This window comes from Branchiostoma lanceolatum, chromosome 1, assembly GCF_035083965.1.
Source record: "Branchiostoma lanceolatum isolate klBraLanc5 chromosome 1, klBraLanc5.hap2, whole genome shotgun sequence".
NCBI lineage: Eukaryota > Metazoa > Chordata > Leptocardii > Amphioxiformes > Branchiostomatidae > Branchiostoma > Branchiostoma lanceolatum.
In genome coordinates, this window is record NC_089722.1 from 12,930,323 (window position 1) to 12,955,771 (window position 25,449).

At 41.8% G+C, this 25,449-nt stretch overlaps 2 protein-coding genes across 6 annotated transcripts; both read right to left on the bottom strand.

The window, feature by feature from the left end:
- Nucleotides 1-792: 792 nt before the first annotated feature.
- LOC136435522 (pituitary-specific positive transcription factor 1-like) lies at nucleotides 793-6,068 on the bottom strand. The gene is made up of 5 exons (XM_066429104.1): nucleotides 5,299-6,068; nucleotides 3,280-3,488; nucleotides 2,903-3,003; nucleotides 2,243-2,432; nucleotides 793-1,766 (listed from the first exon to the last, which is right to left on the bottom strand). Exons 1-5 carry the CDS (start codon nucleotides 5,729-5,731, stop codon nucleotides 1,620-1,622), a joined length of 1,080 nt encoding a protein of 359 aa, XP_066285201.1. The 5' UTR covers nucleotides 5,732-6,068; the 3' UTR covers nucleotides 793-1,619.
- Nucleotides 6,069-8,434: 2,366 nt separating this feature from the next.
- Nucleotides 8,435-25,191, bottom strand: LOC136435543 (trafficking protein particle complex subunit 10-like). 5 transcript variants are annotated; one of them, XM_066429146.1, is made up of 23 exons: nucleotides 25,051-25,191; nucleotides 24,297-24,514; nucleotides 23,605-23,795; nucleotides 22,907-23,102; nucleotides 22,300-22,411; nucleotides 21,480-21,727; nucleotides 20,934-21,080; nucleotides 19,914-20,025; nucleotides 19,401-19,457; nucleotides 18,701-18,869; nucleotides 16,599-16,739; nucleotides 16,343-16,455; nucleotides 15,659-15,776; nucleotides 14,863-15,076; nucleotides 14,332-14,559; nucleotides 13,796-13,937; nucleotides 13,159-13,314; nucleotides 12,681-12,862; nucleotides 12,121-12,221; nucleotides 11,602-11,737; nucleotides 10,913-11,074; nucleotides 10,456-10,606; nucleotides 8,435-9,929 (listed from the first exon to the last, which is right to left on the bottom strand). In XM_066429146.1, the coding sequence occupies exons 1-23, from the start codon at nucleotides 25,073-25,075 to the stop codon at nucleotides 9,562-9,564; spliced, it is 3,687 nt and encodes a 1,228-aa protein (XP_066285243.1). In that variant the 5' UTR covers nucleotides 25,076-25,191; the 3' UTR covers nucleotides 8,435-9,561. The 5 variants fall into 5 exon arrangements, with proteins under 5 accessions (XP_066285243.1, XP_066285253.1, XP_066285234.1 ...); XM_066429156.1 differs by having other exon boundaries at nucleotides 16,346-16,455; nucleotides 18,701-18,872; XM_066429137.1 differs by having other exon boundaries at nucleotides 18,701-18,872.
- Between the last annotated feature and the right edge of the window lie 258 nt (nucleotides 25,192-25,449).

Here is a 25,449-nt window from a genome sequence, read left to right on the forward strand (position 1 = left end):
ACTTGATTTTGCCGTTTAAAAAAAAAAATAACCACCTTGTTTTGTTGGCTGCCCGAGTTTCTCAGTAGTGTGACGTTTTCTTCCAACACGGTAGCAATGAAAATTATCTCCAAGCAGATATTGGGAGCGAAAGTAGTATGACGTTTTCTTCCAACACGGTAGCAATGAAAATTATCTCCAAGCAGATATTGGGAGCGAAAGTAGTATGACGTTTTCTTCCAACACGGTAGCAATGAAAATTATCTCCAAGCAGATGTTGAGAGCGAAAATCATATAAACGTTTTCTAACCGACATGCTTTTCTGACAGGGGTGGTGGCCTGTCACTGTCAGCGTAACGATTTTCTACCCCAACATCTGCTTGGAGATTAACGGTCATTAACCTTCATCCTGCCAGAGTAGCCGCTTGGCACATAATCTGCATTGGTTACTGGGTTGATAATAGGTAAGTAGGTAATCAGCCAAAACGGCCTGAGCTACCACCCTTTGGACGTCGAAATGGCGATGAAGCTATTTATACCCTCCTGGCCTATGCCAAGCAGACGTATGTAGGGAAGATCATTTCATGACCGTAGCTTGCAAGAATCGCAGACTAAGTTGGACTGAAACAAGTATGCAGATGCATGTCTATAGAATGGAAGTCGACAATTTTAGTTCTGCTGTTGTTTTTGTTTACTATTGTGAGAGGAAACGGGAAGTGTAGTATTAGGACGTAAAAAACAAGACCTCCGAGTTGTTAGTAGTTAGTAGTATCAGAACTTCGCTGATATACAAAATACACATGCCGTGTTTAACCTCAAACCTCCCGCCGAACCTCTAGGGAGACAGGTTTACAAAATCTGATGTGGCATAGGTGGAGATTATTGATATTTTGGTCGGTTTATTGATTTGTATTGGTTGGCGATTAGTAAATGAGTTAATTAGATGGAGGAGAGACCCATGATAAACAACTAAGGTTAAGTTAAAATTGATAGCATCACCTGCAAATAACGTGTTTTTTTTAGTATTTGAGTGTATTGCAACTGATTAAAGTTGCTTGCTTGGAACTTATAATACATGTAATGAACAATAGACACCAACTGAATTGATTGGATAGAGATTGATATTGAATAAATAAAATGAAACGAACAATAAACAGCAGTTACGACTATGTACCCTGTTAAACATGTGACCAGTCAGTATAGAATTCGGCTAAAAGGCACTTTGTAAAAGGCATACATTCTTCTTCTCGAGTCTTTACAATAAGTTACTACATCGTATATAAAGCACTTTGGTGATGAAATCGCTTCCGCCGGTCGTTTCACAATAAGACATGTTGCATAATTGCTTGTATATGACAGAATAGAGGGATAGAATCGGCGACTCTGCCGGTGAAGATCAAGATTGGAGTCTGTTACAATCTGGACGCTAGGAATGTGTTAAAGGTAATCTGCAATCCTGAATTTCAAGTCAATCCGTTGATCTAAAGTGACAGGAATCAAAGTAAGTAAGTCATGGCCGCCTTTTTTCAGTTTTAATCTAAACTTTGTAGACTCCAATCAGAACTTCTACAGACAGAGTCGCCAACATTGCCAGAGTGCAGTCTCTATCCTGACGTAAATATAGATTCTATATCATTGCATCAGTCCTTCAGTTCTTCACCGTGCAGGTAGAGGCCGCTGCTGTGCAGAGATGTCTTGACGCGCTTCTCCCGCTGCCGCCGGTTGCAGAACCAGACCCGGACCACCTCCTTGTCCAGCCGCAGAGACTCCGCCACGCGCACGATGTCCTGGACGGGGGAGGACGAGAAACGGATCAGATCAGGGCCACTAGATCTATAGAGTCAAGGAGCCAGGGCAAAACCCCGCCCACACCCCTCAAAACTTCTAGCCCTGATGCCAGACCCCAAACTCTAAAATATCTATCGTGTGCACGATCGTACGATAGATATGCTTAGAGATTGGGGGTCTGGCATCTTGGCTACAAAACTTCAGAAATACTTGAACCTTCTTGCTTTTACTGTTGACTCTATGCTGTAATTGTCACTAACCGTCACCGTAGGAATGCGCTTTGTAAATTAGTGAGTAGCCTTTTTTTCTGAATAAAAAGAAGCAACAACAAACGTTTGAAGTTCAGTGGAATGATCGCAGCTCACAGTCTGACCAATCGGCGACAACCGGTTGGCCAAAGTTTTCCTATTTTATCACCATTATATATTGACTGAGGTGATCGGTCTATTGTTGGCAGAAAGACAAAATGACAAACCTGAGACGACGGTTTGGCCTGCTTGAGGAAGTGACGTTCCAGCGACTCCTTGGCAGACAGTCCGATCGTCGTTCTGCGCTTGCGCTTCCTCTCGTTCCCAGGGAGCTTGTCCCCGCCTGGTCCACCGCTGTTTTCTGCTTCTTCTATCCACTTCTGTAGGATCGGCTTCAACTTACAGGCGTTTTTATAACTGAGAATAGAAGAGAAAAGAATGTAGTCAACCACCCGTATTAAGTATGGGGTTAGTGGCCCGGGGAGATAGGAACTAAAACATCCGACCCGCCGGTACTTTATCTACGTCTGAACGATCAGCTTCAACTTGTGTTCTTATAGTTGTAGAAAAGGGTTCTTAGTTGATTTAACAAACAAATACAAGAAACAAACAAATAAACAAGTGAACAAACGCAAGTAGCCTGGAGGATGGCCGAGAAATCTACTTGCTAATAGGAAGAATCGGCTTCAATTTAGAGGCTTTTCTGTTACTAGTCGGAAAATGGGTTCTTAGTCAAAGAAATATGAGCAAAAAACAGGATTCATGACTTTTGCAGCATTGGCTTTCTTGTAGCTGTAAAACATAAGTCTAAAAACACACAAATAAAGAACAAAGAAAGAAACAAACAAACAAAGAAAGAAACAAACAGTTACTGAGGAGAGCCTGACCTGAGTTGGAGGTTCTCGAAGCGGCAGATGGTTGTCTGGGAGAAGTCGGTCCCGTGCACCGACGCCAGGGCAGACCCCACGTTCGTCTGGGTGTAACCCAGCTGGGGAGAGAGACAACGGTCTTTAGTTAACGTCATTTGATCCTTATAAACTACAGTTAAGTTGGAGGGGCAACTTTTAACGGTCATTTGGTCTAGATGCTCCCGACAAAGAAGTAAGCAGCTCAACGAAAAGCGGTATTCGGGCCGAATTGATGTGCTTCCATGACTGATAAATAAAGGTACAAACAAACAGAAAGAATGTATTAGGTATCCGTTTGTATCGTTCCTTCCTTCCTTCCTTCCTTCTCAAAGCATCTAACGTATAAGATGAGTTACCTTAATCCTGCGCAGTTTGAAGTCGTTGGCAAACTCCTCTAGTTCGCGCAGCTCCGGTGTGTTAGGCTCGGCCTGGGTTGCGGGGGGTTTGCAAGTCAGGGACAGGGGGTGTCCCATGGAGAGGGGGTTCCCGTCCCCGTCCTGAGGGGGCTTGTGCAGCAGGGATAGGGACAGGGAGGACACATCCGTGCCGGGGTACAGATGGGAACCTGGAAGATGAATGAGATATTAAACTGAGTTTATGATCTAGATGTATGTATCTTCTTTGTCCTAAAGATAACTTTGTTCCAGCAGAATGAAAATGTTTATTCATCACGGCGTATAATGCCCGGTCACTATGGCCTTCGTCAAAATGAAGTACCCGATACCATATGGACACGTGACCATAAGGACACGTGACTTTAGTAATGGGTCATATGATGTCATATGATGACTGGAAGTCTATACCGACCTCCCGGCCTCAGGAAGGATGGCGAGCCTCGCATAATTTACCTGTACCTAACGTTAACGTTGCTTTACCTCACTGTATTACATTTACAGCCAAATGTATGTACTAGTGGACACCTATGAATAAGGACCACTTGGCCACCGTGTATGTTGGCTCCTTACATTATCAAGGTCTTACATTATTCTAACATCGACCATTAAGCATTGATGATAGTGGACACCTGTCTGCCGTGCCTGTGACCTTTATCTTTAAGACCCTTAAGTGACGTTCACTACAGACAGGTTTGACTTTACTTATTTTTCAATTAACTGATTTCACTGTATTTCGCCACGCTGTAGCTTTTTCTCCGTGACTCTTTAATGGCTTTGTTCAGTACGGCGTCATTTCTGTTTCACTGTACGGTGTTATGATATCGTGCTACACTAGGTGTCGCTGTTCTAACATTTCATGGCGCAAGAATTTGTTGTTGGAAACTTGATGACGTTACAAGGCGGTTTCCATGGCAACAATATGAAACATGTATTTTTACAACCACACCCTGTTTGTGTTTGAAACCGTACATTCATATACTTGTCTACATAGCAATATATATGCCTACTGAGTTGAAAAATAAAAAGGCGAACTCTTTGTAGATATTTGTCCACTTGTTTTGATTGCTCTAATGTAGTATAAAAAGGAGCTGGCATAGTACATACAACTTACTGGTATGATAGATCCGCAAATGAAGAAAATAAGGCTAAAAGTAGAGTATTGGGATTGTACAAACTGCACGTAAAGATATTCATCTAAAACTTGGATATCATTTATTATCAAGCTGAAAGATGAGTTTCACATCCCGTTGAATAGTGTATAATGCAAAAAGCTGACGTGACTCGTGTTGTCGTAAAGACAATGGACTTCTTTGTTATGACCAACATTCACCATAAAGCCTATACGTGATTATCTTATCTTAAGCCTACAAAAGCTAACTGTCAGTTTCTACTGGGTCGTTTTTGTTTTACTCGTACAATGATTTTGTGTTTATCGATATCTACACAAAATTGCTGTAGAATATGATTTAGATATACTTTGAATCAGAAATTAAGGTTGAACATGATATTGACATGGTCTACATGCCACCAAAGTTCTTTTTTTACCAACATTTGTCAGAAAAAATAGAACTATTGGTAAATTCAAAATCATCGTTTGTGTCTTTATCTTAGGTTGAAAAATACAACGATTCATTTTGATAACGATACAACAAATATCCAGTGTTTCCCCACAACACCGCCGGCTATTTTCACTGCGTACAGCGGTCGTTATGACAATGGGAATTTGTCTGTAGCAAAGAATTCTTTCCAAAAGAAACGAACGAAAGTTGGGCTGACAAGAAACCCATGTCCGTCTTCACTCTCCGTTAAACTGAAAATGTAAACACGGGAAAGTCTGTATCTTTATGTATTACGGCCCCGGTAAGAGGAACATGGTTAGGGAAAGGTTCTGTTATGTATAGTAATGGTTTGGGACCAAAAATAAATCATGCTGCAAGACGAATGTATAGTAATCACAACCCAGCGTGTGCATTCACTCACCGGTGTCGTGCCGATCGTGCTCGGACGTGATGACGGGAGCGGAGAAGAAGGAGGCCGTGGACATGGTGGAGTCCATCCCGTAGGTCGTGCTGGGGTTCAGCGGCTTCTTCAGGACCAGGTCCAGTCCTAAGGAGATCGGCGGAAGAGGGGTGGGGGTAGGCGCAAAGGACGGGTACCCGGCGTTACTCAAATTCACGATGGAGGACACAGGTGAGAAGGCGGTAGGGGAGAGACAGGTGCGGACCCCCTCCGCGGAAAAGGAGACTAGCGTGGGGGGTACGTACGTGTTCTCCATACCCCCTACACTGGATAACATCCCCGTAGACGTGGAGGGGGGTAGCAGCGGCAAGGGAACGGAGTCAGCGCTGCAGCTACCGATGGCTTTAAGCGCCACCAAAGCGTCATTAGAATACTGGGTGGTCGGGCAAGACATGCTTCCACTTTGTTCGCGGTGAAAACTTTATATATTCTAACCGTACAGTTTGGACCTGGCGTTCTTCCTCGGCAGAAAAGCGTGTTTCTCACTTGTAGAATAGCAGAAGTTGTGCTGTGAGGATTCTGTGAGGTCGGGACTATATTCTAATCATCGCGGGCCGGCCTGGCTATTTGATATTCAATCTGCAGTCTGATTGCCTTTCCGTACAGGGATCGTCCATTCCGTAATCTCGAAAGGGGTGGTCCAAAAACAAGTCCTAACCCCGTCTCGTTTTCCTTTTAATTACCATTCACATGTGTATTAAACCATTACCGACACTCACTCATAATTTCTAAAGGGTTTTCTGACTGTCCCTCCCGAAGTTTTGCAATGGAACAACCCTTACGAAATTGCAGTTCTGGAAAAATGTTTAATTATGTCTGGGTTTCGGTGACGTGACGGGAAACACGGGCGGTGTACGTAAAAAAGATGGTGAAAACTGAAATAAAATTACTTGTCCTCATAGCCTGGTTAAACATGCTTACTTTTCTGTCTTCTATCTTTTATGGTAATTATATGTTTTATTTTTATTTTCAAAAGAAGTTCAGGCATGAATTTGCAGTAATTCCAGCTAGGTCCACAACTTATTGATATTGATATAAAAGAGATGAATAACACTGAGGTTGTTTGGTCATCTCAATAATATGTCCCTATTCTACGTGAATTAAGCCAACAGTGTTGGAAGTACTGTTGCAAATCTACCGTGGACTCCAGCTTCAAGAGTTGATTCAATCAATGGACTATGCTCCCAGACACCGAGCTAAAAATAGTCTTTATTCTGTAATGAAGTACTTTTGAATCATGTGCCTGATGGGTTATCTGTCACATTCTTAAGTAACAAAAGGGCAGGGGTTTCCCTCTTTTTTTAAGAGTGATGGGTTCTTAAACATGCTTAGGGTGTGGCTCTCCTTGCCCGATGCAACCCATGAGAGTAGTGTATAACTATAATCTCCGAGAAGATGTGGGGGTGAAAATTCGCACAGTTTTCTGACGTGCCGTTTTTCTGACAGTCCTTGACTCCAACGTCTAGTCATGATCAGAAAACAAAGATTTCCACCTAACATCTGTTTGGAGATTAGTGCATATCGAGGTTTTACGCTCAAATGGATAGGCAGGATTGGAACCCCGGCCTTGCGGAACAGGAGCGGGATTCAGGTAGTGATTAATTCCGCACTAATCCACTTACGATAATGCCTGAGCCGGGTAGCTTACAGATTCAGAACACCCAGGGTTAGCGGTCCGTAATCTCCAAGCAGATGTGAGGATCCGGCGCAGTCTCAGCGCTTTCCAGTAGTTCACCTTTTGCAACTCTTCACCAACTGAAAAGGACTTCAAAAGGCGCACTACCAGAAAGACGTCCTGATTAAAAGCTGCAAAAACACACGTAAAAGGCGAAGCTTCAAGTAGAAGCACCGGTCGGACTTGTTTCGTGGGTCTTTTGTGTTTTTGTTGTTGTTCACCTTGTCGTGCCTAGTGGCACATATATAAGTCAGCAAGTTTCGTTACTGTTTCTGTAGCAGGGTATATTTTTACAGGGGGGTTGCTAGCCTTTCACCCTTAGTGTGCTTGAGGCACCTCCTCGGACACGGGACCTCCATTTTACGTCCCTCCCGAAAGACGGGTGCAGCCCCAACCGAGATGCCCTTCCCAGGATCGAACCCGGGTCTCCCAGTTACCAACTCATTGAGGCTGCTTCCAGATGAGCTACAGGGGCATCCCGTTTTTTGTTCACTGTCTCTAAATCTGTCGGATCAAGGAGCCTCCTTGGTGAGATGCACCATAGTCTTGCGCAGTGAAAAGATTGGCCCAAAGGTGTTTTCAATGGCTCCCGGGGAGGGCCACCAACATACTTCTTGAATTCAAAATGATTTGCCCGTCCCGATTTGAATGGGACAAATGAGGGTGTAAAGCAAGCAAGCAAACAAATTAACTACCAAACGAGACGTAGAAAAGGACGTAGAAATGTAGAATCTGGTTGAAGATTAGGTTCTCGGTTCGGTAACGTTTAATTGACTAGCAAACGTGTACTACTACAAAGAGACGTAGAAATGGCCACTAAAGACCTACAAAACAAAAGCCCAACGCATACATCTGCTTGAAGATTAGGTTCTCGGTTCGGTAACGTGATCCGCGCCCAGCTGGCCGATTGTAATATGTCAGCCGCAGACCTATTAACCTGTTGTAATCACCGGAGGTGGGGGGCAGTCGAAAGGATTGTATGGGGTTTTGCAGATGCACAGGTAAACCCACTCATCAAGCCCCGGTTTAGGGGCCAAAATGCTAGCTCGAATGGAGAAAACGGGAAAACAACCTACTTTTACAATTATTATTATTGAATCAGGTTGTACATAGATGTTGAAAAAAATCACTAGAAACAAATGCAGTTTCAGTGACTTGGAGTTCAAACTGTTACGTCTCAACTTCTTCAAACTCTTTTTTTGACCTAAAATATTATGTTAAATGGGCCATTTCTAAGACTTTTTCTGGGCCAATGAAAGCTTAAATAATATTGTTTTTGGCAACTGTAAAGTGGAAAAAAAAAGGTTTTCACCTGAAAAAATTGGACCATTGAAAACATTTTAAAGCAGGTGTGAAGACAGCAAAACCCCCAACAGACCCCCATCCTCCACAGGTACAGTCATCACCACACATGAGCCTTGATAAAATCCAATTATTGCGTTCTGCTCTTTAATCATAGAGCAGAGCATTCTTAATCTTTTCCTAGGCAGCAAAGCTCCTTATAACTTCTTTATGTAAACAGTTTGCATAAACAAGACATGCACGTGGCTCATTCTCCCTCGGTTCACACAGTGCATTATTAATGTGTAAATGGAAACAAAGCCAAGGAAAATGAAGAAGTTATAAGTACTTTGCACTGAGGTTGTGACCGTGAAGTGTCCAAAACTCACATTTGCAGATCAAACAACTTTCATTGACGAAGAAATGTATTTTGTAAGTTTTGATGTCTGTCAAATCATGCTTTTACATTATGGAGCAAATTCTTATTATAAGTCCACAAATCCAATTGGAAAGGGGGCCTTGTAATAAGGTAACAAAGATGTGAATAAGACTCTTGACTCAAATAGTTGAAGAGAATGTCTAATCTTGACCAAGTTTCAGTCTCAAGAAAGCTATTCTCACTGATAGCAACAAGGACAAATGCTACTGCCCAGTATATACACATTCAATGTACTGCAGTATTTTACACTTCTTGACATTTATGGTAAACTCTCTGACCATGACTGTCAACATCCAACTCAACAAGCAATTCAGAATGAAGTGAATGTGTCTCTTGTTTGTATAGAGGACATAAATAACTATGGAGACTCGAAATGTTCAATATATAATTTTTTTTTCTTCATTGTTTCTGCTTAACACTATTTCTTGCACCCTGGCAGCAGTTTGCTCTATATACATTGGAGCTGCATACAACCAAAACTTATAATTTTCTTTTACCATCAAATTTCTTTAAAGCTTGCAAAAAGTAATATCTAAGCTTACCTGTATGAATGTTCAGACTTTAAACTACTACCATTGTTTCATCATATCTTTGAGAAACATTCTTGACTGTGGTACAGACACTTCCCTTTGTCCTAAAGTCATGGCAGTTAACACATATTGCACCATCGTATATACAATAGAAGGTAATGACCTGCAGGTCCAAGTTTATTGAGATGTAATGACCTGCAGGTTGAAGTTCACTAGAGGGTAATGACCTTTAGGTTTAAGTTGATTGAAAGGTAATGACCTGCAGGTTAAAGTTCACTAGAGGGTAATGACCTTAAAGTTCATTGGAAGGTAATGACCAGGTTACCCCCGTTATTGGCAGGTAAGACATGCACCTGCTGCGCCTGGCTACAGCTGTACACCTGTCCATGTTCGAAGAACACCTGTCCAGGGTGACTGGGACCAAGGTCATCAAGGGAGGGTTCATCACTGTCAGGGGAGGGTTCAACATTGCTAGGGGACAGTTCTTTGTTGTCAGAGGAGGGTAGCTCCTGATACTGAGACAGTTGGACGACAGGCACGGGCAGGTATCCACCAATCAGAGGCATCACCTCGAGCAGCACTTCCTTCGTTGTCATGGCAGTGGTTGGCATGGAGACGACCCCTGAACTCTTGCCACATACAGCCCACATGGTGTTGTCTGCCATCACTGGAATAGGATTGACATAACACTGGTTACTTAAAATAAAGGGAGATAGTAAATATGTGTAATCTCTGACACATCTTGAAGCCAAAAGTTCGTAACTGAAGCTGACCCCGTCATAGCAAATAAAGAGAAAACCAGCCCATCTTTCTTCTATATCTACATCCCCCTTTACAAAGAGTTCAGGTATGATAGATAGATATGGCTAATGTCGGCTTTTTCATCTGCAATGGCTTTTGTTGGGAGGAAGAAAAGGGGAAATGTTTTGGGTTGGTGGGTGGTGCATTTAAGTTGGGAAGGACTGCATAAATTCAATACCTGATGGTTTATCTGTAAGAGAAATCTATTGTACTCACCCTCATACATGAGTGGTACAGTGTCTGTGTGCTGCAGTACTCACCCTCATACATGAGTGGTACAGTGTCTGTGTGCTGTAGTACTCACCCTCATACATGAGTGGTACAGTGTCTGTGTGCTGTAGTACTCACCCTCATACATGAGTGGTACAGTGTCTGTGTGCTGTAGTACTCACCCTCATACATGAGTGGCACAGAGTCTGTTTGCTGTCTGTCCCCAGGGTTTGATGTGGAGGTGATGAGGAGTCTCAGAGGACACAGAACTCCAGCCTGGCATTTCTCACTGCCTGTAGGGGTCTCCACTGATGTCTCAACCTGGTACAGGGTCTACCAGAAAAACAAACAAGTCCTTAATGTAGAGATAGAAATGTATCAGATCAAATTCTTAAAATGGCTACAATGAAGACAAATGGCAGTGCAATATAAAAATGAAAATGCATGGGATCAAATTCTTAAAATGGTTACTATAAGAAGGACAAATGCTTATACATAAACAAGTATAATAAATTGAAAGTGTAACCAGTACAATTTTCAGTGCTAATAACCAAAAATAAAAGGAAACACTACACATGCATAGTACTGCATGGAAAACTGCAGTATGTGTGGGTTGATTATTGTGATGTTGTTTCTTACCTTGAAGCTGTTTAGTGTGAAACTGTAGTTATATGGAGTTTGCTGCTGCGAGCCCTGCAGACAGTACTGCAGGGAGAACCTGCAGCTGAGCTGCGGCAGTCCCTGTAGTTCCTCAGGGTGCAGCTGCCACAGGTACGACACTGTCTGGTCCCTGTACACAACCTGGGAGGAGGAATGTCAAAATGCAAATTGTTCGTAGAAAATTAAATTTCTGTTCCAACACAAGGCCCACATCGTGACATGGTGGTTGACTTAGAATCTAAAGGTTTTGAGTTTGAATCCCTAGCAGACCACGATCTTGCGCTCTTGGGAAAGGCACTTCACACCAATATAAAAATCTCCTCACTCAACTTGGGTAAAAATGAGTAGCTTCAGTTAGGGATGTTCTCTTAGATGAGATGTGCCTTGTTTGAGGAGACCAACGCCTCACGTACATTAAAGAAGCCACCACACTTACGTGTATGTTATGGAAAAGAGCAGGGCTTCTTCCCGGTGTAATAGGATCAAACCTTATTGTCTGGCTTATACAGCTGGTACTTACTGTTCAAAACTGCTGTGTTACAAATAAATGTGGTTAACTGCAGTTAACCGCCTTTATTCGTTACACAGCTCATGCAAAATAAACATTTTAGCAAAGTCCATGAAATGAGCCCCATATTCCTAAGAAATAAGTCACAACTGAAACTGACCATGGGGCTGTCCTGATGGAGAGGAGTAAGTCTCACAGCTGTGTCACTGTCCTGCAGGTCACTGATGGTGAGGTCAGGGTCCTGCAGGTCAAACTTGGCAGTGCTGAGCCCAACAACCTCCACATGCACAAACTTACTACAGGAGGAAAACAGAACAAACATTCTGATTATTGAAATCTTGAATTATATGATAAGATTTTTCTATCAACAAATACAACAGAATACAGAATTGCACATATTTTGACAAATGGGTAATTCATGATATTGCAGGGGAAACTTGCTTCAGCTATACCACCGTCACCATCATATTTGTAATTAGCAGTCATAATAAATTCAGTAATAAATTTAGTAACTTGCACTCTAGCTCTCGTGCCATTTATGATGCACATATCCACAAAGCCAGGACATCCTTGTCATTATTGGGAGGCTACACATTCTGGAAGTTCAGATCAAAGTTTGTATCATGAACCATTGTCAAAACATTTTCTTGCATATTGATAAAAATGAAGGAAACTTCACCTATCTCCTGCTGTGTGTAGCTGGTTCTTAGCCAGGAATGGGTAGTGGAACATAAATGTGGTCTCAGGTTCATCCTTCACTAGCGGACTCTTAAAGGAAACCTGTTGGAACAGAATCATAATGATACAACAGTTACTGAATATGTAAATGTAACTTAAACAGAGAAGATAGTGGAAAACAACATAGCCCCAGGTTCATCCTTCATTAGGGGACTTTTGAAGGACACCTGCAGGAACATAATCATGATGATACAAAATTATCATAAACTACGACGGTAGCACAACAGTAACAGAGAAGAGGGTGGGAAACAAAGTTGTCCTATGTTCCTGCAGAAGCAGAACAAAGTAAAGTACATGAAATGGTTATTATTGGGATGGCTACAATCTTTACTGGAATGTATTGATTTCAAGAGCTGAACTACACATCAAAGCAGGAAAAAAGGACAAAACAACTTAGTTACTTTGTGTTTAACCGGGACTACAACACCGACAGGCACCAGCGCAATTGGGACCTAGACATTTGAACAGCATCCCGCACGTGGGTTATGGTGCTCTACATACCTTGTGTTCTACATCGGTCCTGTATCCCTCCTCTCCTGCCAGCCCCAGGTCAGGGATCTCAGCTGTGGCCCAGACAGTCAGCTGGAGCCGATGGTACGCCTCCACAGTCGGCAGCTTCAGCATCAGGACACCTCCCTCATCTTCTGTCTGGTACTCTACATCACCTGGGGATTCATCATCGGCTGGGGAAAGGCAAGAAGTCAACACTGGTCAGTTTGGATGTGGAAAGTCATTTTCAACATTTCAAGGGTATTATGGTGGACACCCTTCATCTTACCTTGTCACTGAAAGAACAGTAATTATTAACTATTTCATGTTATTTGAAAGACCTCCAGCAAGCTTCCTTTTGTAGTTATGCTCTTATACCTATTTCTATTTCTGAACTCTAACCCTGCAGGTGCCTTATTTGGTGACCTTACAACTCTGAACTCTGACCATACCTGTGTCCTGTTTAGTCACCTTACAACTATGACCTCACCTGCATCCTGTTTGGTGACCCGCCCATGTCTGTCCTGGGGTGCCTTGAGGGTAAGTTGGGGGGTTGTGGAGAACACTATTGTCGTGTCCTGTGGTAGAACGTGGTCACCTGTGCACACGGTCACTTGTATCTGCTGAGGGATTCCTGCCAGTAGGTCTGCCAAGATAAAAAAAGTCATCAGCATTTAACCCTAACACTGCTGCAGGTGATTCAATACCCTAAGCTGGAACTATTACATGTCAAGTCTGCAGGCAAAAGGTTAACAAACACTAGTCACTTATTAAGATTTGGAAAGTGTTTCAGATGATCAAAGATACTAGTAGTCCCATAACATTTTTTTGAGGCAGTAGGGGCAGTGGGTTGTTGTCCACTGTGTCTAGGGTATGGGACTGGAAGCAGAGCCCTCTCTCCTTCCGCCCCCTTTTACCTTCCCAACCGAAGTCAGGTACCCATTTTCCCACATGGGTAAGGTGAGGAGAGTTGTGAAAAGTGCACTTTCCAACGACATGATGTCTAGCCGGAAACGCCAGGAATTGAACTTGTGACTTCTCGATCTAGTGTTTGCTAGCCTAGCCACTCGGCCACTCAAAGCCACAGATAATATTTAGAAAACATTAAAAAAGCGTGCAGTATTTACCTTGTAGAGGTGTGAGTGTTATAGTCGGGTTCTGACTGGCCACTTCGTAAGAGGCTGGAGGCCAGATCCTGGAGGAGGCAAACTCTGCTGAGCTCAGTCTCAGGATGAGCTGTCGAACTGTGAACAGGCCTCTGCTTTCAACCTGAACAAACCAACAAACAAACATGATCTCAGTCATGCACTGTGAACAAACCACAGCTCTCAACCTGGACAAACAAACAAATAAACAATTTGTCAATCTAAGGGAACAGACAAACAGATTATCAATAAGCACTTTTTTAAAATGAAGAAAAGGCACAAAGTACAAAAGGATGAAAGTGGTCAAACCTATCTGTAGTGACCATTCAAGGGACAACAGGTGGCAACTAAAGACAGGATTCTTAATTGTGTCAATTTGATCACATGAACAGTTATCTATTGGACCAACAAAAAGTGTCCACAATGGCTCCAAGGTGGTCCTTATACAGAGGTGGTCATCTCAGTATATGTTTGACTGTAAATACAGAAAAGGAATGTAGTAAAACAACAACGCTTACTGTGGTGGTAAAGCAGACTTTATTGTCTCCTGTTTTCAGCCGAATGTTCCCAATCTCCAGGTTCAGGTCACCCTCCTCTTTCACGACCTCCTGACCTTTGACCAGCGAGTGGGAGGAGTCCTGTCGCCGTAGAAACTGGCTGGCGCTGGGGCAGTTGATCCCGGACCAGTTCAGACTGCCGTCTGGTTTCACCTGGCACTCCGCTTGGACGTTCAGGTAACTGGGGATCTGGCAATGACAATATCCTGATGCTGTCATTTTGAATCTAGCACAGAATATCTTAACAGTTCACGTCTGGTTAAATTTGAGATTCTGCATATTCAGGTAGATGAGGAATCTTTGAAATGTTGAAATATTGACCTTCTGAAATGCTATTTCCTCCATTTTGAGGGTCAAATTTTGCTGGAAGTTTAATCAAGAGTGAAAAAAACACACACAAGAGTTTCACCCTCCAAACATAAAAAAACAACAATACTATTAATTGTAAATCTACAACAGAAACAGGCTGGAACATGGGTAGCATATTGATACCTGGTTAGAAGCAGCCTGCCCATTCCAGCCCCTCAGACTGGACATGCAGCCAGCGCTCACACTCCTCTTGTGAAACCTCGGGGGTTCGGACAGCGTTTTGTCAGCACCGGGTTCTGAGGGTTTCTCCTCGCTCTGGGATGTGACTGACGGTTCTCTTGGCTCGCGCTGAAGAACCAAGGTGACCTTGTCGAAAAGCATGTCTTCTGATAAAGAGCTAAGAAAAAGAGAAATTCTGGTCACTTTGATATTTCTATAACAAAATTCAGAGGATATCATTTAAGTAACCCAAAATTTTAACTTTTTACTGGATGTACAGTCAAGTTTTATGCCAAAAATAGTTACTCAAGCAACTGGATAAAATTTTGAAACAGTCAGATGTTTCAGACAGCATCCGCTGTCTTTTGTCAGTGACTAAGGAAAGATCTGGAAATACCAAAGCTCTGAATAGATTAATATATGAATGTCAGTCAAGTTTTGTTTAAATAAAAGTTTGTTTGTGAAGGTAATTAACATAATTTTGTAGACTTTTTAAGGTTCTTTGTCAAGTTGAAATTATCTGAAAGTTAACATTCATGTTTTATGTCTTTTGAAATAGAATACTGACCCCTAAATAATTATATGATGCTATGATATTTTTTTCCTGCCATGCACACGTACTAAATTTCAGAACTCCCAGTACTTAGAGCAACTTAGGAAAAGGCCAGGGCCTTTCTTGGTCAAATCCAACCAATGGTATGCCCATAAGGTGTTAAGTAGAAACAGAGTCGTGAGTAGTATACCAGGTGCAAAGTGTTACCTCTGCATGAGGAGGGTGATGTGTACAGTGCTGCCCAGGATGGGATGTCTCTTCTCAGTGTCTATGCACACATCTGTAATGGTCATCATTGGCTCCATGTGGAGTAGGATGGAGGAATCTGGCAGAAAAAAATCATATTCATGTCTCTATTATCATTGCAACCGAACACCAAAACAATATAAGTCAAAACACAGTACAGTCAAACCTGTACAAGTGACCACCTTCATGTTAGCTAATAAAGTATCCAAAGCCAAAGTGAGCAATTTTTCCCACTGACACAAGCATATAAGAATCCTGCCTATAGTGACCACATGTACATATAGCCCAGACTTCATCGGTCCCTAAGTGGTCTTCTTGACTGTACTTTCAAACAGTCACTGTTGGTAAATGGAAGATAACAGCAGCTACAATGTTGTGGTTACCATTTGGGGGTAACTGATTTGATTCCTGTGTTTCATGTATCATTTATTCTACTCATTACATGCAAGATTTTGAGGCTAAAATGTACAATCATAAATACAGCAAAAAGCTGCAACTTGATACAATATAAATCTTGAAATATTCAGGGTGGTCTTATGTTCACAAATTTCATGCTGACTTCTCCACCACAAAATCATCATACCACAAACAGATTATCAAAGTGAAATTAAGTCCCAGTGAACTTAAATGAATTTCTGTCCTCACCACCATCTCCTGATGACTTGGCACAGACGGTCAGCAGTTCGTTGTAGAAGTGCGTCCTGTCCGCGGGACTGAGGAGATCATTGGACGCTAGCAGGGAGCACGACTCAGCATATCTGGGTGGGGTTAAGGCTGACATCAACAAGTTCTGACAAAGAACTTATACTCAACTAAATCAACTTGCAAGAGAATAGAAGGAAGGAAGAGAGACAGAGAAGCAAAGAAAGAAACTTGATTGACATCTCTATCAGAAGGATACTTCTGCATGTTGTTGAGCTCCTTCTGACAGAAGGCCAGGTCCTTGCAGGTGTTGGTTGCTAGGAGACCCCACCCTTCTCGCTGGTACATCTTCAGGGCATCGGACAGGAAGGACTCTGCCTTACGGGCATCACCAAGCATCCTGGGAAAAACACAAGGAAAAAATTTTGGGTCATTGAAAGTTTCTTTTTTTGCGTTTCGGCGCATGCGCGCCGAAACGCAATGTCCTGGCTTTTACCTTGCAGGCAGGCAGGAAGCAGGGAAGGAAGGAAGCTTGGTTCAACACTGTGTCGCACACAATAAGACCTTATATGGCAATACGTTCTCAAATCCTTGTATAGCCGTTGCCTTATATGGCAAGAGAGCACGAAAAGGCAGGCAGGCTAGATTTGCATGTGACACACAGGAGGGCGACCGCATGTAACTGCTACAACTGTTCGGAAATATCATTGCATTGTGGTTTCGGACTTTGATATCCTGAAAAATGACCATATTACATCTATTCCACAAGATTGCAGAAGAAAAAAAATGATTTCGTCAAGAAAACGACCAAAAATCGGCATAAATAATACCACATAGTGAGGTTATTACATAACGTACAGAGTATCGAATACGTACCGCAGCTTGGCCTATCTGGCAACGCGAAGCACTTCGGACCCAGAAGATCCGGGTTCGTGTCCGTTCACGGATTTTTTTTTTCTTTTTAGATATTGAATATCAAAAATATATATTGATATTATATTAATCAATCAATATCATATTTATGAATATCATTTTTTCATTAATAAATAAAGAAATATTTTATATTTCTTATTTTTAAATATTCATTTAATATATACAAGGCCTTTGTCTTATGAACAGGACTTCATAGATTCCAAACCCGGCATTTGAATTTTTCTGTTCATTGTAATGGAAAATACCGTGCAGCGGCTCCTATATATATGCGCGGTAAGATGATTCTTGCAAAACACTCGCCACTAAACTTCTATCCCCGATGTAAACAGAGGCTCTTGATGTTGTTTGCAAAACAGCGATCCTTTGTTACAGTAGCAAATGCTCCATTGTTCAGTATCGACTTCATTCAGACAACACGGACGTGGAAAGTGGCGCCGCTCGGCACAAAACTATGGGAATTTTCATGAATTTTAGCACAATTACCCAGGAAAATAAGGAAGAAATGTTGTAAATGCGGAAACCAGAATAATACGGATGAGGTAGCTGTTGATTTGTTTGACATTTGGTAGTCATTTTAGATAGAACCTTAGCTGTTATGAACTTCTATTTCACTTAATTACCATAGTGCTGATGATTCAATGGTGCTTCTTCAAATTTTATGTTTTATTGCGTGCCATGTACATAATTACATTGATAGCTTTTATAATGAGCCTATTGTACATTTTACAAATAAGTACAAGTTGTAGGCCAAGACCAGCTTTTTCAAAAGCACTTAAGTTAAGTGACGTAACTTCAAAATTGCTTTCCCCAATCTGCCTTTCTATATTAAAACAGTACTCATTTCCCAAAATGACAATTTTTCTTATAGACTGAACAGCCCTTGAGTGACTTCCTCTGGCAGATTTTACTTCAAGTAAAGGGAAAAGACAATTCACACTCATAAACGTAGCCGAAACGCCAGCTTTTTTTAAAAGCTCTTGTTTGTTTTGCCTTTAGGTCTAACACACACATGAGACCCTTACATGTACGTGAGAGAACGTTCCCAATCAAAGCTAGGTGCTCATCATTTCACCTGAGTTGAGAGAGCAGATAGGTGTCAAGTATCTTTCCCAAGAGCATAACATTTGAACCCAGAACCTTTATACTTTATTAGACTAGTCAACAACCCTAACCATAAGACCACATTGCCACCAATGGCTACCAACTCTAGATTTGGATAGAAGGTAGGGAGTTTAAACTCAAGCAGTTGTTGCTAAAATGACAGCTGTTCTGGTCTAGTGCAGTTAAGTGGCAGTTATCAATCATGTATTCAGTTCTACTCACATGTAGAAGGCTGCGAGATCCTTGCCTATCCTGTAGAATGTAGATGTGATCTGGATCTATAGTCTTACTGAGATGTAGAATCTCATGAGATTCAGCTATACTCACATGTAGAAGGCTGCGAGATCCTTGCCGATCCTGCGAGCAGATCTGATCCTGCCGATGTGTTTGTATGTCCCCATGGCCAGTTCAGACAGCTCCAGGTAGTGTTTCTGGAACGCAGCCTTGGACGACAACGCTTCCCGTAGCTTCTTGTCTGGACTGTTAGGGATGCTCTCTGCTGAATGAAACATACTGATGAATACATTGCAAAGACAATGCCTTAACAATAAACTTACACAGTAAAACAGCACTGAGAAAGCACAACATGTCTTTTTATAACAATGCATCCTGTAGCATTTTGTCTAAACTGTTGAGATGCTCTATATCTCAGCTAAAGCAAACATACATGTACTGATGAATACATTGCAAAGACAATGCCTTAAGGTCTTGTCTTTGTCAGCAGGGCTAGCCTTTTGTAATAGCAACAGGCTAGTTGGGCAGCCCTGGCTGTGCGTGCTGAACAGCCAAACCAATAAATACCTTAAGGTGTACAATAAGACAGCAGTGAGATAGCACAAACATCTTACAAGACTGTCTTTCATAGCAATGCCTCCTGTAGCTTCTTGTCTAAACTGTTGTTTTCTGTTAAACATAACTGATGCACATAAAACTAGGATAGTGACTTAACATGCACAATCAGGGAGCACTCAGATAGCACAAACGTCTTACAAGGCTATCTTTCATAACAACACTTCCTGAAGCTTACCTTTTGGGGTGGTCTCTGCAGATTTCACTTTGTAGACTTCAAATTTTACACTAAAAACTGAATGGAAGATTTTTACATGTACAGTGACTAATCAATTTACTTTGAAAGGACAAATAAAGAATAATTTGATTGACTATTTACTAGAAAAATGCATAATAATCAATACCATTTTGTTTCAAAACAAAAAATGGCCATCAATCAGTAGTCAACTGAAATAAAAGGCAAGGCAGCATATAGTTTTACTAACTTTTAGGTACTTTGGCCCAATACTGGACTTGTGTGTATGTTGTCAGTTTGTTGTGGGCCCTCAAATTGGGTGGAACCCCTTTATGTTTCAACCTCCATTATAAAAAAGTCATGATCTCCACAAACAGTCCAGAACACAAGACCTCAAAACCAGATGTTCTGCTGCAGTACCATAGAAAGCCATCAGGGTGTCCATAACCTAACTGTTTCTTCATTTGGCCAACACGAGTTAATTAACAACAACAGAAGACAGGATCTTGTGCTGACCTCTCTCTTGTTTCTGCCCCATGCCGGCCAGTAGATCCACCACCATGTGCAGCTGTTCAGATGATGGGTTCATGTCTGGCATCAGCCCACACATCACTCCTAACTCATGTAACTGTAACAAACAGACACATCACTCCTAACTCATGTAACTATGAAATAAACAGACACATCACTCCTAACTCATGTAACTGTAACAAACAGACACATCACTCCTAACTCATGTAACTGTGAAATAAACAGACACATCACCCCTAACTCATGTAACTGTGAAATAAACAGACACATCACCCCTAACTCATGTAACTGTGAAATAAACAGACACATCACTCCTAACTCATGTAACTGTGAAATAAACAGACACATCACCCCTAACTCATGTAACTGTAACAAACAGACACATCACTCCTAACTCATGTAACTGTAACAAACAGACACATCACTCCTAATTCATGTAACTGTAACAAACAGACACATCACTCCTAACTCATGTAACTGTAACAAACAGACACATCACTCCTAACTCATGTAACTGTAACAAACAGACACATCACTCCTAACTCATGTAACTGTGAAATAAACAGACACATCACCCCTAACTCATGTAACTGTGAAATAAACAGACACATCACTCCTAACTCATGTAACTGTGAAATAAACAGACACATCACCCCTAACTCATGTAACTGTAACAAACAGACACATCACCCCTAACTCATGTAACTAAAATAAACAGACAATTAGATCAATAGAAATTGAAGATAATAAAACAAAATAATGACCAGCAGTGTTTTCATCATCTCACAGTGGCTAGAAACCATTTTATATACAATGTAGGTCTATATAGATGATAAATTAATGCAAGAATATGGCCGGCAACATACATGTACATTCTATATCTACTGACACTCAGAAACACAAAATTGCACCCTCCTCATTGCAGACTTGAAGCCATGTGGATATGTAAAGATTGACCCAAACATACATGTAGTTACTAGTAGGTACATGTACAGTTCTCCCTACCTTCTCGCGTGCGTATGCCCAGATACTGGCTGTGTATGGGGAGTACGCCTCCACCTGTGACGAGTCGCTGCATCGCTCGATCATCTGTAGAACCTCCAAACAACTCATGAAAGCCCAGCATGCGACAGCACCAGCGGGAAGGGTCAACTGGAAAAAAATATTTTGGCACAATAATTATTGAATTGTGCACCACTAAATCATCTCTTGAACAGCTCAAAAATGCCAAGAGCGCAACACCTCTCAACACCACAAAAAAATACATGCACTTCCATCAAAAGATATAGCGGAACATCTATCTGTCTGTTCATTCACTTCTTCCCTCGATCTCAACTCCAATGATTCTAGGTCCCTGATGATGCCATGTAGAAAGGCATCATACATACCACCATGGCTGTTGCAGGCCGGGAGAACAGTTCATGACGGAATGAGAACAGCTAGTTCCACAGTCCTTCACTCAATGACTCATTCACTCACTCACTCACTCACTCACTCACTCACTCACTCACTCACTCACTCACTCACTCACTCACTCATACTCATTCTCACCTCCAGTATCTCCAGTTCCCTGATGACATTGTGTACAAACGGCAGTGTCCTCTGCGCAACCTCCCACGGCCGCTGTAAGAAGAACAGCAGCGCACACTGACGCGAGAAGAGGTAGTTCCGCAGGTCCAGCAGGGTCGCCGTGTTCTCCTGGATCAGGTCGCGCTTGTCGTAGTTCACGGGTTGCCATAGGTACAGTCCGTCCCAGCACGTGCAGGGCCGACTGAAGCTGCCAAGCCACTCTGGGATGTCTGTGGGAAAGAGAAGTCTCGATAAGACCATTGCATCATAGAAGCAGTGGATTGCTCATTTCTTGACAAAGACTGGAGTACTAGTTGGACATTTTTTGTTGGAATTTAGGAACACAGACAGACTTTCAATATAATTCAATTTGTTTGTCTCAGAGATTGAACAAAATTGCTGAAAAAAAAACTAATACAAGCTCAACATGAAAACATTGGTACACACAATTTCAGTGTGTGAATATAGTCCCTTTTCTCTCAGCCCTGTTTCCTTGCTGACCTATTGCTACATTTAAAGAAAAATGTCTGAGAACCAAGGAAATAAATTTGTGTGGCCTTAAAGGATGAAGTTATCATTAGACTGACTGTTCAAACAAATCACCTTACAATTTAATGAACGATGATAGCCTAAACATGACTGTCTGGTTTGACTTCTCCTTTTAGGAAAATAGTCACAATATCCAAATTTTTCTATAGAAATAATGGTGTCTTGTAGAAGCAGTAGTAGCAGTAGTACTGTTTTTGTTAGTCTTTAAGAATGAAGGAGTTAGACACTTAAAGAAATACAGCGATGTTCCCACCTCCAGCCTGGATGTTCAGTACAAACTGAGTGAAGAGGGCGTCCAACTCATCGTACTGGACCAGTGCGTCTTCATACTGTTTCAACATCTCAAACACAAACGCTAGCTCCTCCTGAGAGGGACAGAAATAATAATATCTTTCATACAAAATATCATATCATAAAATTATGGTAACTTTGAGTCATTTTCAAAAATTCCACGGTTGACACTAATCTATAAGCCAAACATTCTCACTTGTTACTAAAAAGATTCATTTATTTTTGTGGGGAGGAGGTGAAAAGAGCTTTTTGTGCTATTTTAAGTTGGTAGTTGAAGTGATTCTGTAGTACAGTAGTCATACGATGGAAATACATACCAGCGGCATCATGATTCAACAGTGGAGAGGTTGCCACGAAAACAGTGCAAAATAAAACCACTGCAAACATTTCAAGATTCACTGTACTAGATTTTCATTCTCTCCTTAAGATATGTCACTTTCATTTCTCTAATTAAGTACACTTTCGGTACCATAATTTCAATGCCTTTTCCTAATACCTGTACTACAGTCTATGAGTTTTCTTCACTTCTATTCTAAATCACCTCACATCTGTAGTAAGACATGACTCACCTGCACAAGAAAGTACCTGCAGAAGTTCCAGTCCACCTCAGTGCGCCGTTCTCGCTGGGCGCGCATGTTGTCCTCAAACTGCCCGAGGTTCCGGTTGAACGACACGAGGAGAAGCTGCTTCAGTCGCTGCACGAGCGCGACCCACGATTCCAGTGACTTGGGAGAATCTACCAGTGGATCATAGATAACTAAACATCTGAAAGAAATTGGAGTGTAGTTAGGTTTATCAAACATGTAAGCATAAAGATATAGGAATTTGTTAGGAGTTTGTGTACTGGTATCATACTCAAAATGCATTTCAACAGATCACACAACTAGAAAATAGATTGGATGTGTGCATCACATGTTGTTTTCCTTATCATGTCCAGGTTACATACTAGTATATTGGCCATTTTGGAAAAATAATAAGTGTGTTTGAGAGATCTCTGGTGCAGCACCCCCAGGTATGCACAGTATACTAGGGTATGCAGGAGTGCATTATACTGGGGGATGTTGCATTGGAGATCTCTTTGGACACATTTTTTCAGGGTGGTGGATATATCTGACCTTAGTGGAGTTATGTTAGTAGAGATAATGTAGTGATCAGATGACATACTGCATCTTCAATCATGACATCCTGCATTCAAGGATTCTCAAAGATTTAACACAGCTCTGGAAGACAATTTATTTCAGTAAATCAACAAGAAAACCATAAAAACCTGTCGGCCTGTTTGCTACAGAAGTCGCTCTTAATCTTGTCAATAACTGTCGTCCGCGGCAACAGCTTGTTCTTCTTGGCGTCGCTATTGGCAACCAGAACGATCATCCAGTCCTGGATGTTGTAGATGCGCAGCTTCTGAAGCCAGAGGGTGATCTCGTCTTTTGTCTGGATTTTGTAGACGTCCACATCCTGATGGGAAATAAAGGGGGTGGTTAGGACTGAGGGGATCGAAGGGCGGCTAGGATTAAGGTAAGACAGTCTCATGATCAGCTGCAGCCACATTGTGATCTTACTTTTTGGTTTGTAGTGTATAGAAAAGTCTATCAGTCTTGTCAGACTTGTCTGGTCTCACATAGCTTGTATGTAACTTACAAAACTGGTGCATGATGCCTTAGGGTGGTTTACCGGCTATACAAACAAAACAAAGAAAAATACAAAATAAAATGTGAACATACCTACGCATACACATTATAAGGCTATAAATTACAACCTGCAAGTTGATCAGTAAAACACAGATTAAATAAACAATAACTGAATGTGCTGCATTGTAAATGAATGTCAAAGGTGCCAACTCTTCAGATGAAAAATTCAAAAGGTTTTGAACCACCTTTTACTAGTTTTAGTCAGAGTCAAGGCTATCTGATATTCCAAATCCAAATAGTTGATAAGTCTGATAAACGGCAAACTCACAGGACAGTCGGTCCAGAACATGTGGAAGAACGGTTGCCGAAGCAACGACATGTCTCCCTCCTTTGGCAGCATCTCGTCTGTGAAGGGGACGAAGTTGGCCTCGACCTGGACCATCCGCGGCGGGCGGCCGTACGAACGGCGCCATTCCACGGGCTCCAACGGGAGGCGCTGCACGAGATCGCCATGGAGCGACGAGAACAGGTTCTGGTCTCCCTCACCTGGGGAAAGACAGGACAGGAACAGTTTACATATCAGGACACAAACAGTGCAAGAACAGGACAGATGAGAAAGGGGGTGTGGCTGTTATTTTTTTTTTTTTTGCTTCATGGTCTGGATCATATGGTTTTACTCTTAGCTCGACCAGCTGACAATTGATACTGTACATTTGTATTTTCTTTTAAAGTTGATAAAATCAAAAACATCATGATGACGAAAACACCATATTTCAAAATGTCGTCAGCACCCTGCTCTAGCTCCTAATTTATCCTATCTGATAATTGGTCAAGATAATAAAACCATGGAAACCTTTACCCTTTATAGTGAAAGAAAGCCTATAACGTCATTGCATCAGTAACTTAATAAGTGTTACCGCTTGGATTTCTTTCGGCCATCGAAGGAAACAAAACATCATGTCAATGGATTTTAAATTCTGATCAATCGCCCCCCTCCCCATCTCGACAAATTGTCATTCACTGGCAAATAGAAATGTCCATATTTGCTCGACCGTAGCGTGTATTACAGTGTACCAACTTACATGTGATGAAGGGCTTGTTCTCCATGGTCCATTCAGGAATCACCGATTATTCCGGCTTTTTATAACGCTATCCACAAACAGCTCAAAACCGCACGACCATCTTGGATCTATGAACATAATCTGCAGTAGAAAAATACCCAACGGTACTGCAGCGACATCTTGCGGTTCATAGTGAAAGGACAGTCCCAAGTTTGCTTCTGGGCTATTGGATTATTCAGGGGATGGTTTAGGTATATTGGTTGACTTATAGTGAGGTGATTATACTCTTTCTTCATCCAATATTATCAATTATATGCTTTCTAAGGGGTTGTAATAAATAAAAGAAAGAAAAATGAATCCATTAACAGGCTAGACTAGAATATTCTAGACTTTGTCATTAGTTTCCAACACTGATCGCCC

Excerpts from the sequence above, each read along its gene's own strand:
- LOC136435522 (XM_066429104.1), bottom strand. The coding sequence starts at position 5,731 with ATGTCTTGCCCGACCACCCAGTATTCTAATGACGCTTTGGTGGCGCTT. Across the intron at positions 3,004-3,279 it reads TCAAACTGCGCAGGATTAAG|CTGGGTTACACCCAGACGAA; the intron begins GTAACTCATCTT and ends CTCTCTCCCCAG. Across the intron at positions 1,767-2,242 it reads AGGCCAAACCGTCGTCTCAG|GACATCGTGCGCGTGGCGGA; the intron begins GTTTGTCATTTT and ends TCCCCCGTCCAG.
- LOC136435543 (XM_066429137.1), bottom strand. The coding sequence starts at position 25,075 with ATGGAGAACAAGCCCTTCATCACAT. Across the intron at positions 12,863-13,158 it reads GGTCACCAAACAGGATGCAG|CCGATGATGAATCCCCAGGT; the intron begins GTGAGGTCATAG and ends GCCTTTCCCCAG. Across the intron at positions 9,930-10,455 it reads TGTGCCACTCATGTATGAGG|TGATGGCAGACAACACCATG; the intron begins GTGAGTACTACA and ends ATCCTATTCCAG.